This window comes from Haliotis cracherodii, unplaced genomic scaffold (genome assembly GCF_022045235.1).
Source record: "Haliotis cracherodii isolate W230 unplaced genomic scaffold, xgHalCrac1.p SCAF_14, whole genome shotgun sequence".
NCBI classification, from domain to species: Eukaryota; Metazoa; Mollusca; class Gastropoda; order Lepetellida; family Haliotidae; genus Haliotis; species Haliotis cracherodii.
In genome coordinates this window covers 19,910,037-19,928,250 of record NW_027266269.1, presented here as the reverse complement: position 1 = coordinate 19,928,250, position 18,214 = coordinate 19,910,037, and the positions used below count along the sequence as shown (strand labels likewise).

The following is an 18,214-nucleotide window of genomic DNA, read 5'->3' as shown; positions in this document are numbered from 1 at the left end:
GTTCATGCTATGTTCACCGGACTAATTTATGGAGGTTAATTTCACATCAACATTGGCTCCACTGATGAAGCACCAACTCTGCCTCCCCCCTGTGAGGAAGTATGAAGATCACTGGCTGCGATGACTGCAATGATGACTAAAGCTCTTAATAATCACCATTTAAATTTTTGTTTGGTTCTTAACGCATCACTCAGAAATATGACAGTAGCCTATAGACGATCAACTCTGCACCAGGTAAAGCAGTGATTGATATTATGAGCATCGCCCCATGTCGTTAGGATACAATGACATGTAATCAAACCAGTCTTACCACCCAGTCCATTAAGTCACCTCTTACAACCAGCATAGACCAATTCTAAACCAGAATTCCCATGGGTTGGTTGGTTGGTTTGTTGTTTAATGCTGCACTGAGCAATATTCCAGCTATATGATGGCAGTCTGTAAATAATCGTGTCTGGACCAGACAAACCAGTGATTAATATCATTAGCATCGATCCATGTAATTGGAATTGACGACATGCATCAACCAAGTCAGCTAGTCTGACCACCCGATCCCAGTCGCCTCTTACGAACAAGCATAGTAGCCTGTTACAGCAAGCATGGGTTGCTGAAGACCTAATCTACCCTGGATCTTCACTGGTCTGAATCCCCATGGGAGGCTCTAGATGTCAATTGCAGGATACTTAATGAAAAATATCACAGGGTCTTGAGACTGACAATAATTTTACCAACATCAGTCAATAAAACAAAAGTCCCATGAAGATTCAGGGCTAGAAGTCGTCTTCAGCAACCAATGCTTGTTGTAAGAGGCCACTAATGGGATGGGGTGGTCAGGCTCGCTGATTTGGTTGATGCATGTCATTGTATCCCAGTTGCGTAGATCAATGCGCATGACACCAATCACTGGATTGTCTGGTCCATACTTGATTATTTACAGACCATCCACATGTAGTTGAAATATTGCTGAGTGAGTGAGTTTGGTTTTACGCGGCTTTTAACAATATTCCAGCTATATCACGGCGGGGGACACCAGAAATGGGCTATTGCTGAGTGCAGTGTTAAACAACAAACAAACAAATAATAAACAAAAGTAGTGTTTTGTATAGATTTTATTATCAACCAGCGACATACGATACATACCAATCCCTCTGTGTAATACACACATACAGACATGATGAAAATATGAGCTATTTATGACCGAAAAAACACAGATGAATTCTCATCAAAATACATCTAAAACAGTCAACAACCATAAAATATTCATCTGTCATTAACATAGGATGACATCAATACATGAGATTGTTATTTTCCTGTGATTCAAATCAATAAACATGACCCATGTTTCGATACTGATCTTGGTGAGGATACCATATTTCCTCTGTTGGATGCAATGGCACCTTAAATTTACACAAGACATTGACTCGGTAACTGTTAAGTGCTGGCCCAGTGGGTACTCATTACCTAACCAAATCCCCCCAAATGTGTACACTTGATATACCGTTTCTAAAGACACGTTGAGATATCGGAAGTAAAAAGGAGCAATCATTACATGCCATAACTTAATGTGATAGGTATCATTAATTTCATTTAAATTAATGAGACATTCTATTTTGGGGAAAGAGCGTATCACCTGGCATCAATTTGTAGTAGAGGAAATACGGTACCTCAAAACTTAACAATTTATGTGAATAGTGAAAACAATTTATAATCCAAAACACAAACAGCATGACAAAAACAACTACTTTCTCTGACAACACAGCCTACAAACCAGAAGACATAGCAGTCTATTCCCAAACTTCCTAATCTGGCATTAATGAAACTGATTTTACCACTTGGTAACTGTTACAGTGTTACAATAAACTAGCAAGTTAAAAAAGCTTACTAGCCAGTTAAAAAGCTTACTAGCCTTGGGCCTTAGGCCAGTGGTGAAAAGGCACAGACATAGAAAAGAACACCCTACACAACTGCACTGTTTCAAAGTGAGTCATGCAGTCATCAAAGACACTGACACATGTCTATTTGAGTCGGGGATCAACTATTAAATGTTCTTTGGGGCGGTTAGGAGTTTTGTTTGAAGCAGATCCTTTTTTCAGTCAGTTTACATAGATGTTTTAAGTGAAAGGATGAGCATACAGTACTTTTCCCTCTCAAAATAGTACTTCCAGAACTCAGCATGTCTTTTAAAACCCTGAGGCCTAATTGATTATTTTCTCAAGGATTTTCGGAAACAGATTATATTTCTTTTTAAAAATCCGGCCCCATAGCTAGTATGTCAGAGTATTGTGGTAGGAAAGCCAACAGTGACAGATCATACACACTTGAAACACAAGCCCAGGTCCTTCTGCTATACCAGGAACGAAGAAGCATCTGGACCCTTGTGGCCAATTGACACACCTGATAAAGTCTGGTTCAGCACTGATTTACCATACTTCTTTTATATAAATTAATGCAGTCAGCTGAACGTGGGATGAAAGATGTAAGTGATGCAGGTCATAGATGTTATCACTTCGGTGGAACCCACAGGCCTCATATATTGCTGATAGACAGAGGCTCATAGTCAGAAAGCATTTAGGATTCCAACCATCAGCAGATCCTTACACAGCCAAGGGAGGCAACTCTGTACTGCATACGATTTCAAAACTGCAGCCTACTGGAATGTTAAATTGCAAGCCTCCACAATAGAGGCTTTTGTAGCATAACTTGAAACAAAACAAACATAAGGCATAGTAATTGCTTATAATGTTTGACTGAGCAGTTTCCTTCTGACACAAATCATCTAATTACAAAGCATAATAAGCAATATAATGTTGTCAGAATATTTTCAAGTATTGAAAAGTTGATATAACATGTTCGATCTACCCAATTACTGGCTAAAGACAAGCATACCAAACAAAAAAAGTAAGGGATCATGAATATGTTTGGGGATATTATTTGGTGGTGAAGACTTTAAATGTGTACGGAATATAAAAATATTTCATGATCCTTAGGTTTTTGTTCAGCATACATTGATAACTTCTAAGAATCAAATGGGCCAGTGATTTATGATAAACATAACATCAAATTTGCATCAAACCGATACATGATTTCAAACATCTGAATGAACTTTACTCATAGTCTCACTTAAAGGAGATGGAAGGTGCTATAGCATCACACCTGAACACTTACTTTAAGATTGTTGTCCATGTCTGCAACACTATGGAATGTATGGAATAGTGAGTGAGTGAGTGAGCGAGTAGGGTTTTAAGCTGCTTTCAGCAATATTCCTGGAATATCATGTTCGGGGACACCAGAAATGGGCATGTATGGAAGAATTCAACTTTCAGATCAGTCAGTCGTGGCAGCATGTGGAAGGAGTCTCAAGCTGTGAACCATTGTCATATACTTCAATACTGTTACAACCCCACCCACCCAACCATGCCTTGGCAGCCATGGCTATTTCTAGAGTACACTGACAGGCCAACAAGTAGACTGTTACTTTTTTCTCGTTCACACTTAGTAGTATTCTAGGAACATGACAACAGCCAGTACATCATAGCACCTGAACCGGACAATCTAGTTTTAAAATTTTCTGTTTTCAAGTTAGTGAGGTTTTCCTCCTCTTTCGGCAATATTTCAGCAGTATCCAAAATGGTCTTCACACACTGTACCCATGTGTGGAATCCAAACAGGGCCTTTGGCAGGACAAGCGATTGCCTTAACCACTAGACTAATCCGCCACGTAAAACTTATATATCAGCACCCATGTTCGATAATAAAACCAGGGCAGTACGTAAATATGACTTCACAGCTGTGGTGTCGGGTGAGTAAATTGTGGGAGACAGAATGCTTACTGCATTTGGCAACAGGAAGAAAATACATGAAGCTGGGGGCGAAATGAAGACTTCATTGGAAAACAGGTAATTGCTACAGGTTACTGCAACTACAACTAGTTTGGCACTGCACTACTTGAATACTGATGCTACTACTAGTATGTTTGATATTGTGCTGTAATCTCATTTGTACTGCGGGGAAGCTTAACAAGGGCTGGGTAGATCAGTGCATGTGGTTCAACACTGCAGTCAGCACTATTCCAGCCATATTGCAACAGGCTAGAACTGATCAACTGATCAAGTCTGGACCAGGCACACAATTTAGTAACAAATAATGCTACTGGGTTATATGTGTACTGACACACAATCAGACAGGTAACAGCCTGACCAACCAATTCCTAATTTAGTTGGCTCTTCAGGGCTGACCACTGGAAGTCTTTGGGAATTTTGTATGGAGACTGTATTATTTTCAGCTACAGATGTGAAAACAGATGTGTTTTTTTTTATGTTTCCACAACTGCAGCTGAAAAAAAAATCAAGTTAGACTGACTGCACCAAAATTGCACCAAAATAAATACATAATTATTTTTTTGAAAAACATCTTGCAACAATGTAACTTTTGTGGAACAAATTCTTTTTTAATCAACAAGTCTGAAACATAATTATTCTTTTCAAGCATTTTCTGGGACAATTTATTTTATTTGTTAAAAATGGTCGGCCCCCTTAGAGGGATTGGGTAGTCAAGTGCATGTTGCTAAAAGCCACATTCATCAATGTTCCAGCCATATTGCAGCAGCCTATAAACTCTCAAGTCTCGGCCAGGTAAGGTGTCTCTTGTGACAAGCATGATCCACTGGGGCCTATTCCACCAAGGGTCTAGTCACTGCTCATGAATACACACACAAACCTCACAAGAAATGCACAATAGAACTATCATTGTACAAGCTAACTCTCTTACCTGTGAGCTATTCAACCACAATAGAGGCAACACAATATTACCCAAGCAACATATTAGAAAACATTTGGCTTATGGATTGAATCAGCTACCGACATGACACAAAACATATATTAAGGAAGGATAACATACATATATAAGTGACATCACTTGCTTGATAACAGCGTTAGAGCCTACAATTTGACAATTTGTAACCCAGGGGTCCTTAAACCAGAAGAAAAGAGAAGTGTGGCCAAAATACCTACTTGTCATAGCATTTCAAATAGTAAATCAGTTTCAGTTGCAAATTTGCACTAAAACAAAGTGAACAATGAAACAATCTCATTAAAATCAGATCCTTTACTTAGATATGATGAAGATCTGGGGCTGGAGGTTGTGAACAATCTAATCAAATAAACATAATCGGGGAGTTCTGTTTGCAAAAACATAAAGCCATGCTACTATATTGAGGCTATTTCATACATCTTATCGTTTCAGTGTCCACGGCATCAACCCTAAAAAGGGTGAACTATGTTGTATTCTGTTGGGAGTTTCTTCTGCTAACTTTAAAATTACCAAATTGAGATGGTGGAGATGAAGCCAAGTTATTTTAGACCGCTGGCATCTCATAGGCAGAAGGACCTAATGGTCCACATGAGGTCGTCACGCAGAGAGGTATCATGTTGGAAGAGATCCGATTCTAATGAGTTTGACAATGACATGACAAATACTCTATTTATAAACAAGACAAACATTTCTGTGTAACATTAAGTACATCGCCTTCACACTGACGAAGCACGACATCATGAGACTAGAGAAACTATTCAGAGCCAGGACAAGCACATCACAACGCCTGCCTTACATCATTCTCATCCATGCTACTCACTGGCAGTGACTTCAGGAAATATTTTGGCCAAGTATTGGGGAGCAATACAAGGCCTAATGCCACACCATGTTTTTGTCCATTTGCAAATGGCAAAATCAGCAAAACTCTGTCTGTCTGAATGATACCATTCCCAGTGACATCATCCAGATTAACGAAAGACAGATAATGATGGGGACATCTTTAAGAAATGAGCACACTTTTTGAAACTGTTATCAGCCATGTTCTAATCAACATCATAATACAAAACGTATTTGCAAGGCTAAGATGTGACGAAAAAGGCTGATTATAAAAAGCATTTGCCATACTTGACCTAATAAGCGGCCAGGGTGCTCTCAAAATTAGAAATAGGAGGCTCTTATTAGAATATTATTTTGGTGAAAAAAAAACAGACTTGAAAGATTGTAAATTTCGTGGTTTATGCTCACAGCCTGAAATGTTTATACGACAGATATATTTTTTACAGAATTTAATTGCCCATAATTAAGGGTGCATAAATCGAATTTTCTCATTTTAGCTATTCATATTCATGCACTTGAAATGCTAGAATCAAAACTTTCATGTGTAAGCGAGAAAAACAAGCTAGTTGTCAACCATTTTTCAAATCACAGATTATTTTCATTCCATTATTACAAAGTTTTCCAGAAATTCAAAATTTGACCTTTCCAGTGGGCCAAAAGCCCCATATGGTACCTTGTCCTTTCTGGATTAACAAGTCACTGTTACAGAGTCACTTGTACTTGAATATGCTTGTACCAGTAACCATCCAGGTGCCAATTTTCCAGATTAATGGGATCTAGATTAACAGTGTTTTACTGTGTACTTCCTTAGTCATTCATTTCTTAAAGACTAGTCCAGAGGAAAACTTATTCCATTAGACCTCAGAGTTTGTAGCTGGTCCTGCAACACGTTTACATTTTCCATCAGTTGTTTTCAGTTCCAATTGTGGCTAATTGAAGCTGTGAGTGAGTGAATATGGTTTTACGCCGCTTTTAGCAATATTCAAGCAATATCACGGCGAGGGACACCAGAAATGGGCTTTACACATTGTGCCCATGATGGGAATCGAACCCAGGTCTTCAGGTGAGGAACTAACGCTTTAACTACTCGGCTACCTGAGCGCCCCAATTGAAGCCGTGAGAACTGGTTCTAAAATATAGCCTTTAAATGTTACTTTAAATGTTAATGTCTTGTCCACAGCACAATTTAGTAGTCAGGGGCTAGCAGACCAGCATGAATTTTGAAGGGTGTGAATATGAACAAACTAAACATACAGTCTATTCTAGCAATTCTAATCTCTCTCTGGCTTAAGGAAGCTATTCTAATCAAATTGAAATCTAATATCACGAAGGAATGAAAAGAAAGGCTAAAAAAGAAATTGCACCATGTCTAGCATTTTGTTTTAACATTAGGAAAGGTCGCATGAAATATATAACATTCCATAAGAATAAGTAAAATATATTCTTGTTGTATATGCATCTTATTTATATAGAATGTACAAACAAACATGTATAGTGACATTATTATTTTACAGCACAATAATATTTTGATTTTAAGGATGAGTAAACAGGTTATCAGTATGAAAATATTAACAAACTTTTTTCATTAGCATCTTTTTCATTGAAAGAATATTTTTCTCATTTCAAAGTTTATCTAGTACATGAAAGCATGTGCCTCTAGCAAAAATGGTTGTGATGAGACATGGGAGTTATCTCCCTTCTCGAACACAAAGGTGAACCCTCCATTGTTTAAAGTCAGCTGGGATTGATGCTGTCTAAAGCAATATTCCAGCAATATCATGTCAGCGTGACACTACAAATGCGCTTCAAGCAGACCTTGGCGTGACAGGGAAACGCGATAACCCTGTTTTTCCACTGCCCAGTACTGAAAGGCGTCGACAAGGCTACACTGTTACATTCGATTACAACATGCCACAAATGTAATAAAATTGTGTTCATATTCCTCAAGGAAAAGCTATCAGTAGATATATTGTCAGATCCTAGGTTTTCGGACATCATACATTTTCAAGGGGCCATGTTTATTGCAATTACTCCCACCATAATGGGGGTGTAGCATCACACAGACATTGTAAATGCACAGATGACGTCTTTAAGAGAAAATTGTCTTTAATAAGTGAATGAGATGTTTTACAGTTGTGCATGTGATGGGAGAGAAAACTATGAATGTTCCTAAAGCATCCGAAAACCCGTAACACAATAGGTCATCCGTATTTTGCTGGAGTGAGTGAGTATGGTTTTACGCCACTTTTAGCAATATTCCAGCTATATCATGGTGGGGGACACCAGAAATGAGCTTCACACATTGTACCTATGTCGGGAATCGAAACCTGGGTCTTCGGCATGACAAGCGAACTCTTTAACCACTAGGCTACCCGACTGCCCTTATTTTGTTGGAGTGCTTGTCAGTACCTCAACATGAAGTATGTCATGTGTATTGAAACAATCGCATTGTAATGTTAATTTTTATACAATCTCATTAAAATCAGATCTTAGTTTTCAATACCCCTGAACAAAGATCTGAGGACATCCCATTACGGGTCACGTCAGAATGACCTTTCTCGAATTTTGACCGACCAATGAAATGACTGACAAGAAATCGACATTAGCCAATCAGAAGGCAGCTTTCTCGAGCTTTACGACACTAGTTTCAAACAGCCGACTACGCTTCGAAACATATTTTGACGTATTCTCGATTAAAAAATATAAAACTGATAAAAAGAACATTCTAGAATGGCTTATAGATGGCCTAGATTGCATGGATATGATCATCAAACCTGTAACTGTCGTTCGGAATACCCTGTGTTAAATATTTCGTGGTTGCATGATTAGAAAACACAAGTCACTATCATGATCTGGTAAGCGGCGCTCTGATTGGTTGGATGAAAGGTCGTTCTGACGTGACCCTTGATGGGATGTCCTCAGATCTTTGTTTAGCGATAGAGAGAACTAAGATCTGATTTTAATGAGATTGATTTTTATACAAAGAATAATGTTATCAGTGCAATAAATTTCAAATGAAGTCACTGAACAGGAGCTCTGTCGGCTTTCTTCAGAGACTATTGACTGACGTTTCCAGAAAGTTTAGATAGGGATTGATTATGTAGGTGTGATTGTTTATGTGGACACACTTGGCTGTGAATCATTTGGCACTAAAAGCTAATAGGCCTACCTGTATTCATATGTGGTTTCTTCATTGAGATATTACAACTTAAACATCAATTGTTGTAAGAATGACATTATATGAAAAAGAGCTTATTACCCTTTGGGTTATACATAAACAGCTGACTATGTTGGCCTGCTGACAAGCCTCGGTCATCCAGTTTTGGATACCAAAAATCAATTTTGGCCATTTTTCCCCAAATCAATATACTCAGATTCAATTTACTAGGTGACTGATAACATTGCGAAACAAACGTTCTAACCATTCATCATTCAGAAAGCAGGGTTTCCAGATAAACAGGTTTCCAACGAATAGGGTTTTACTGATGTAGGAATCATGCTTTGGAGCACTAAACCTCAGTGTCGTTTACATGTACAGTGTATGTACAAAATGAAGATATCTGGCTGTTTCTGTACAACCAACAATAGGGGCACACAGACAAAGTACAGAGTGCTGTCTTAGTTGAGCATGATTCATTATATATACACATAGATAACTTCAGACAAGCGTTGTTGAACATATTCTTCACTGACTGATGTTAATCTGATGATTAGGAGAAGGCCTCGTAAGTGTGTCACTTGTGCCTAATCCATTTGGTTTTCCGCAATAAAATATGTTTAAATATAATCTGATGATGTCCAACAATTCAACAACTGTTTAGCATAGCAATAAGTGTGTACGGTGATATGCTTTCAGCAATATTCCAGCAATATTAGTAGGAGTGTAGGGAGGCAGTGTACAACATAGCCGCTTGCCCACTAGCCAAGGCTAGCAACATTTCGGTTGGGCTAAACATTCTGAACTGTCACATATTTAGGCAAGTGAAAATTGAAACTGACCAGTAACTATTAAGGTTAGCTGGCCCACCTGGCCCCACTTGCACAAAACGATCTTAGCACTAAGACTAAGACTAAGCCTATGTTAAAGTATGGGAGTTAGCACTAAGATCGCTTTGTGCAAGGGTACCCGGGCCAGCAATATTTTGAGACAAGCATCATATATTGTGGCGAGGCACCAACATTTGGCACCACATGGTGTTGCCATGTCAGGAACTGACCTTGGTTTTGGCAGAAACATTGAATGATTTAACAAGGCAAACCAAGTTATGAGGAGTGCGACTGAATTCTAACCTTCCTCATAGCTATGTGAATATTAAGCTCTCGATTTGACAAAAGTGGAAAGTGTTTTTTGTCCATATTTCATTCAGACCAGTTTTTGATTAAATGTGATGTCAAAACCGTAAAATGAAAAAATAGTGTGGCCCTGTTCTGTACAGTGATTACTAGTTGGCTTGACATCAGTATCTAACCCTCGTCTCTGCCATAGTGCATGATAGTCAACTAACCTCGACTTTTGGCTTATGACATTGAATGTGAGTACAGGATGGTGTAGAATTAACATGAAAATGTTTGTGAAATCTTAGACATGAGATGACCTAAAAAATACTCATCTAATCAGTTTTATTGATCAATTTCAGAAGTTTAAAGGAACAAAAATAGCAATGTTTTCGAACAGATTATTCAGGAAAAATAATGTCTGTTACACTTGAAATTTTCATTTCCATACAGGTTGAAATGATTATCATTCTTTGGTTTATGCTTCAAAGGATCATAAGCTTGTGCTAGATTAACCAATCACATTTGAGGCAAAGAATGGTGTTTCTGCTTGCCAAAATGAGCTGAAGTATTCAGAGATGAGCTGCAAAGTGTTGGCATCCTACTGCAGCTCAGGAATATCAAGCACTGTGAATTCACAGGGTCAATCTATTCAGACTTTCATTGAAAAACGGTTAAAAAACAAAAAAAATCAGATGGCAAAGGACCTCACAGGAAAATGATTATTTAAGAATATTTGCTAGCCAACAAATCTGTCTTAAACAGTTTCACAATTAAATATTGCAAATATTGTGACAATTTCTGTTCTTTTATTCAGTAAAATAAAATAAAATAAAAATAAAGGAACTGATATTTCATAATTCCACATTCCAGTTGGATCACCTCAACGTTGATACTACTGGAACTGCACAAAAATCTGCTAACATTTGTCATGTGGAAAAGCGTATTCAAAGACCCAAACAAATCTGCATATAAAGGAAAATTGTCATCACTGGTACTAGTGTGACAAGAATAGCAGGTGATAAACTCAGAGATATATCTCAGATTCCAAACCATGTGTCTCTGACAGACAAATTGGTAAAAAATACATTACTTTTAAAAAAATTGAAACAATTTCTATTTTTGATATTTCAGAGGTATCTTCATCATGTAAACTATGCATCAATGCCTCTACTTCCATAGCGGCTTGATAAAATAGTCACAAGTCAACTCTGTAAAACCATAATGGTAGTTGTATCTATTAGCATGATAAATAACACAAACTTGGAATTTTGTTTTTCCAGTTTGGGAAATGGTTGCAAACTTGGGGCTCGAATAGGCCAGTGGCATATTTTTGTCAAGGGCAGAGAATCGTGGCTTGATGACCTCAAAACTGTGTTCAATATGAAATACCTCTTTCTACCCCGAGGCACATTAAACAAAATACATCCATGACTCTCATGACTAAATCTTGAGTTTGTGGCATAACAATACCCCTAAAATGAATACGTTTTTTCACGCTCTTGTAATAAAGATTAAAATCCCGAGTCTGGGTACCAAACGCCCCATTTGTCTAACACCCACCATGGCTGAAAACCAACTGTATGTGTAGCCTTACCATCAGTTATGTATAAGGCACCATCATGTTTTGCCCACAGAAATAACAGTAACAAAATTAGGATTCACCACTAAGTAAATTGAGGTATTTTTAGGATATCTAACAGAATTATTATTTCAGAAGCACTTCTGGTTTTTGTGATTTCATTCAATCTCTTGACAAGAGGAATGGTGACTAGATGATAAGTTTTCTTCTCCAATATATGAAAAGAACATAAACATAGGCAATAAATACAGCTAACATATCACTTCTTAAATATTGGTTATATCATGGAAGCGCTATCAGATTCTGTGATATCATGCTGAATATTATCAGTGACCAGCCATGAGATAAGGGACCTTAGGGTGAAAAATCACACGTGGACTTCTTATTATATTTTAAAACTATAGAATCTTAGGACCACAAAAATATAATTCACACGCTTTAATTCATATTTATCACAGACATACATGGCATCAAACATTCTGACTCATTTTCTGCAAAGTCCGTTTCAGACTTAACTGTTCACGTTATAAATGCAATTTGTAGATATAGTCTGATAAATTAAAAGTAGACGTTTTTGCTGAAATGTTTTGATTTAATGTTTTTCTTACATTACTAACTAACGAGAGAAAAATAACATATTTTTCTTCAGTCTGTACTTAAAGCGAACTTTATGGAATTAAGTTGACGTCAAACATCTTTCGTTATGACATCACAGCTCAATTATGTCCTAGGATTCATAAGGTCCCTTTCTCCTGGTAGGTCACATTTATCTTAACCCGAACAAACCCTCCTACCCTTTTCTCCTGGTAGGTCACATTTATCTTAACCCGAACAAACCCTCCTGCCTTTTCTCCTGGTAGGTCACATTTATCTTAACCCGAACAAACCCTCCTGCCTTTTCTCCTGGTAGGTCACATTTATCTTAACCCGAATAAACCCTCCTCCCTTTTCTCCTGGTAGGTCACATTTATCTTAACCCGAATAAACCCTCCTCCCTTTTCTCCTGGTAGGTCACATTTACCTTAACCCGAATAAACCCTCCTCCCTTTTCTACTGGTAGGTCACATTTATCTTAACCCGAATAAACCCTCCTCCCTTTTCTCCTGGTAGGTCACATTTATCTTAACCCGAATAAACCCTCCTGCCTTTTCTCCTGGTAGGTCACATTTATCTTAACCCGAATAAAACCTCCTCGACCTTAGTCAACAACACCCCAGTTAAGGAGGAGAATTTATGGATGTCAACTTCTTTATTATGAGGAACACAACGTTTCGGAGTATATGCTTACTCCTTGGACAGGTGAATGGATGGTGTAATTATAAGTCCTGGGCCCCGTTCCTCAAAGCGATCTTAGCGCTACGATGATCATAAACCTATATTAAAGTATGGGACTTACGATCACCTTAGCGCTAAGATCGCTTTGTGGAACGGGGCCCTGGCTTCCAGTTGCCCTTCATAATCAACTATCAACTCTAATTACTGTAAAATGTTAGCTTCCATTGTCTATTGCTAATCACCTATCAGCACCAATCATCTGTTGGCGCCCATTGTCTATTGCTAATCACCAATCAGCACCAATCATCTGTTGGCTTTCCTTCTTAAGTTTCCACTTTTGTTATCTTATTACTTTTGCTGTTTTTACATGTATCCCCCAGTACATATATATGTTCTCTGCCTCATAGCATCCATTCACCTGAAGAAGGAGTAAGAAAATACTACCAAACAGGTTCCTCATAATAAAGAAGTTGACATCCATAATTTCTCTTCCTTATGTGTATAACTTCTCAAAGACTGAAAACCCCAGTTGTAAATGCTGTTATCATAAGGTTCCGGTTACAAGTTAGAACAATAAAGGACAAAACACAACCTTAAATCTATACAAGGAACATATGGGCAATTCTTTAGTATTGCTGTCACTTGACATAAATTGAAAAATATTCTGATTCCTACTTTCCTACTAACACAAACAGTGCACATGTACATCAAGGTCTCCATGTTGATGACTTCAAGACTCTTATCGTAGTCATAGATATTTCAATGTAACTCATTATCGAAAACTTATCAACGGCCAAACTTTACTTGAGATTAACTGATAATCAAGGCAATCATAAATTAATAATAAAATGTTCGTCTCCATCACCTCATTACCATAAACAGCCATCCTGACCTCCTCTCATCATCCCGAAGTACCCAGTACCTACTGATGATGCTGATGGAGAAAATCACTACATGTGTTCCTTTCATAACATAATAAAATAAATCTCATACATAGTTCTACCAAACATTCATTCTTCATGTGAAATAATCCATCAACAGTTACTGTACACAGATACCTTTGAAGGTTTGTTTAAACAGGAAAGAAAAGATAAAACGACTCCCGCCTAGCGTTTAAAAGATTTGGATGAAAATCTGATAATAAACTTACTGTGGCCTAAGTTTTTATGTCAATACCCTACATGTCACTGTCTCCATGGTAACCTTGGAAGATGAAATTAATGCATGATCAGCGCAAATTCCAAAGAGGGTAAATTTTCGACAAAAAATAAATTTTCTGATTTATTACAAATATTTTCATTTATTGGAGATGACTTTCAAAATGAATAATGGCAACTTAACATATATGAGTGAAACATTACAGACTTGATGAAATATATTAAAACCTAATGACATCTCTTCCTAATAGAACTTCTTCGCTTGTGCTTCTTTATTTTGTCTGAAAAATAAAATATAATATTTTAGACCATGTTAAATGCAGACAATGTATAAAGTCAAGCAGAGATATCTGGACACAAATTCTTGTGCTATTCATAGCGATTTTATCTTTTCTTGAATTTACAATGCCTAAAATGAATACCTTTTCTAAAATATGTTTTTATCATTCTTGTTATAAATCCAACACAGCACTTAAGCAGTGAAAGATTGAATGTTGTTATATCTATATCACACAGTCTGCAATATTCCAGCCAAATTACGGTGGCCTGTCAGTAGTCAAGTTTGGACCAAACAAACCATTGACAGCATTAAACAGCAATCCCCACCATCTGGTACCCAGCACACAACCGGATCCCAGGTTCAGTGGGTTCTTGCAACAAGCACAAGGACAAGTAAACCGAAATGCATATTTCTTAGCTTTTCCTTTAATTATCATTGCTGAATTTTAACTAAAATGATTGAGTTTCTGTTCTGTCCCAGGGCAAACACATAAAAGTTTCTTTGTTGTTTAACGCCGCACTCAGCAATAATTCCAGTATATGAAAAGTCTGTAAATAATCGAGTCTGGACCGGACAATCCAGTGATTGACATCATGAGAATCGCTCTACACAATTGGGATACAATGACATGCATCAACCAAGTCAGCGAGTCTGACCATCCGATTCCGTTACTCGCCACTTACGACAACATGGGATGCTGAAGACTAATTCTAACCGGGAATCTTCACGGGATGGAGAAAACATGAAGTTAGAAAGGGTTGTAAATATTCTTGAGCACAAACAACTTACTTATAAACCATATATCCAATCATTAGTATAACTTGTGCAGCTAGAGCGATGAAGAACACCAGTGGTGTCAGACAGCCGGACTGTGTCGGGCAGTTAGCCGCTGCGGCTGCAGCCTGCAATACAAAACACGGATTAAAACACAGATGTACATTTTCCTTATCTTCAATGGAAAAGAAGTCATTCCCCATAAAAAAAACCACAACTGACAACAAAACATGTCCGACTTCCTGCAAAGTAATCTGTCAAAGTCAGACAGACGCCATTTTGAACAACTGACACTGCTCTAAACAGTATTTAAAGTATTTCATGGAGTTTAATTTTGATGCAGAACAGAAGCTTCAAATGATGCCAGGGGGGCTGGCAGTGGTAAGGGACTCAAGTCTGCATTGATAATGGCAGCACTGTACATCACTGGGGAGGAATGTTTTGGGTTTGTTGTTTTACGCCGCACTCAGCAATATTCCAGCTATATGGCGGTGGTCTGTAAATAATTGAGTCTGGACCAGACAATCCAGTGATTAATATCATGAGCATCGATCCACACAATTTGGATCGATGACATGCTTCAACCAAGTCAGCGAGCCTGACCACCCGATCCTGTTAGTCGCCTTGTACAACAAGCATAGTCGCATGGGTTGCTGAAGACCTATTCTACCCCGTATCTTCAGGGAAGGAATGTCACGATTCACTGACGTACAGATGCATTGCAAGTGTACACCTGACAATAGCTACAACTACCCTTTTACCAATCCATGCTATGCATAAATTTTCAAAAACTTATATTAAAAAAGTTTTGAAATAATCTTGATTAATAACTTTCAAGTATGTTTGTTGTTTAACCCAGCAATGTCATGGCGGTCTGTAAATAATTGAGTCTGGATCAGACAATCTTGTGATTGATATTATGCACAGCATCTCACACCATAAGCATGACAAGGGTACAATGACACACAATCAACCAAGTCGACCGATCCATCTCATTGCCTCTAATGACCAGCAACGGCTGGGAACTAATCGAAATCAGAGTATGGGCTACGGTAACTGCAGTCCGATGTATCCCAAATTCTCCTTTGCCTTCTAACTTAGTAAAAGAACCATGCATTACGTCACCAAGACATCTCGTGGGCACCTACCTGCGGCCTTGTGAGCAGCATGGCAATATCATTCCTAGCATTGTTGAGGTTATCCTTCAACTCATGGAGGGTGAGCTGGACTACCCCGCCCCCTCCCCCGCCCTGCTGCTGTCCCCCAGAACCCTGGATGATGTTGGCTTTCTGCTGTACATCATTTATCACCGCTCTGAAACAAAGATCGTAATACTGTCAACAATCTGTAAAAATAGATGACTAAATTAGAGAATTTCTTTGTTATGCTGGAGTTATTAAAATTCCAGCTGGCAGTGTTAGAAATTTAGAGGGTCCTGGGTTGTTTTTGGCATTTCATCTTGGGTCTAATAAACTTTAAACATTAGGGCTATGACAAGGACCCACTGAGTTTGATGCTTAATTTCAAACACTGAATCTTTAAAAAAGATAAGTCTTGTCATGGCAGATCAATGATTAATATCATGAGCAAATATTCTGAAATTGTATTTGCAGTTATGACTCTCATGACACTGAATACTCTTCCCCCAGCTAATTTATTTCAGTTGACAATTTGGAATTTCTATTTAATTTCAACTTTCATGTAATTGGTAAAGTAAGAATATAAGTTTGGGGAGTTTCCGTTCCACGAAAAAAAATATATGTCACTACATTTGTGGTTAGAGGGGAAACGGCACTCTGGCGGCAGCGATGATAAGGGACTTGCTATATGTTATCATTATAAGGACTACTGGACTAAGAATGTTAGTTTCTACAGCTGCTTGGTCAGGTATAATATGCGGTACTCACCTCATGTCCCGTATTTGGTTTATGAGATCATTTTGATTATTAAAAACTTTGTCAACTTCATGTCTTTTGATTGTGTCAATATTGATTTGACCCTGGAAAAGACAAAAAATGAATAAACCAGTTTGTTGTAACCATTAGCATAAATCATTGACATACAAAACTATGGCAAAATCACAAAACGTCTTCATTGTGGAGCCAAGTATTTTTGTTTGTTTGTTGTTTAATGCCGCACTCAGCAATATTTCAGGTATATGACGGCGGTCTGTAAATAATCAAGTCTGGACCAGACAATCCAGTCATTAATATCATGAGTATCGATTGGGATACGATAACATACACTAACCAAGTCAGCGAGTTTGACCACCCGATCCCATTTGTCGCCTCTTACGACAAGCATAGTCGCCTTTTAGGGCAAGCACAGGTTGCTGAAGACCTATTCTACCCCAGATCTTCATGGACAAACCTAGAAACAAAATCACGGTGATCATAGGTTTCTGGCACACCTAAGGTACATAACTCCGCACAGCAAAAATAAAGTGACTTAGATGACGGGACTTGAATTGAAGATATGAATCAGTATCAGTATCACATCCTCCCCATCCCTCACCACTACCCGGACTGTGTGGTCACCTACCATCTGCTGCTGTCACATCCTCCCCTCCCCTCACCACTACCCAGACTGTGTGGTCACCTACCATCTGCTGCTGTCACATCATCCCCATCCCTGACCACTACCCGGACTGTGTGGTCACCTACCATCTGCTGCTGTCACATCCTCCCCATCCCTCACCACTACCCGGACTGTGTGGTCACCTACCATCTGCTGCTGTCACATCCTCCCCATCCCTTACCACTACCCGGACTGTGTGGTCACCTACCATCTGCTGCTGTCACATCCTCTCCATCCCTCACCACTACCAGGACTGTGTGGTCACCTACCATTTGCTGCTGTCACATCCTCCCCTCCCCTCACCACTACCCGGACTGTGTGGTCACCTACCATCTGCTGCTGTCACGTCCTCCCCATCCCTTACCACTACCCGGACTGTGTGGTCACCTACCATCTGCTGCTGTCACATCCTCCCCTCCCCTCACCACTACCCGGACTGTGTGGTCACCTACCATCTGCTGCTGTCACATCCTCCCCATCCCTCACCACTACCCGGACTGTGTGGTCACCTACCATCTGCTGCTGTCACATCCTCCCCATCCCTCACCACTACCCAGACTGTGTGGTCACCTACCATCTGCTGCTGTCACATCCTCCCCACCCCTCACCACTACCCGGACTGTGTGGTCACCTACCATCTGCTGCTGT

General features: G+C 38.8%; 1 protein-coding gene across 1 annotated transcript in view; it reads right to left on the bottom strand.

Moving 5' to 3' along the window:
• Positions 1–1,103: 1,103 nt before the first annotated feature.
• Positions 1,104–18,214, bottom strand: part of LOC139461066 (protein ERGIC-53-like) — a 38,275-nt gene continuing 21,164 nt past the window's right edge. Inside the window, exons 12-15 of the mRNA XM_071242582.1 lie at positions 16,897–16,988; positions 16,138–16,303; positions 15,005–15,117; positions 1,104–14,216 (exon numbers count right to left, since the gene is read on the bottom strand). Of these exons, the coding sequence (XP_071098683.1) occupies positions 14,180–14,216; positions 15,005–15,117; positions 16,138–16,303; positions 16,897–16,988 (408 nt within the window). The 3' untranslated portion in view covers positions 1,104–14,179. The remainder of the gene's footprint in view (positions 14,217–15,004; positions 15,118–16,137; positions 16,304–16,896; positions 16,989–18,214) is intronic.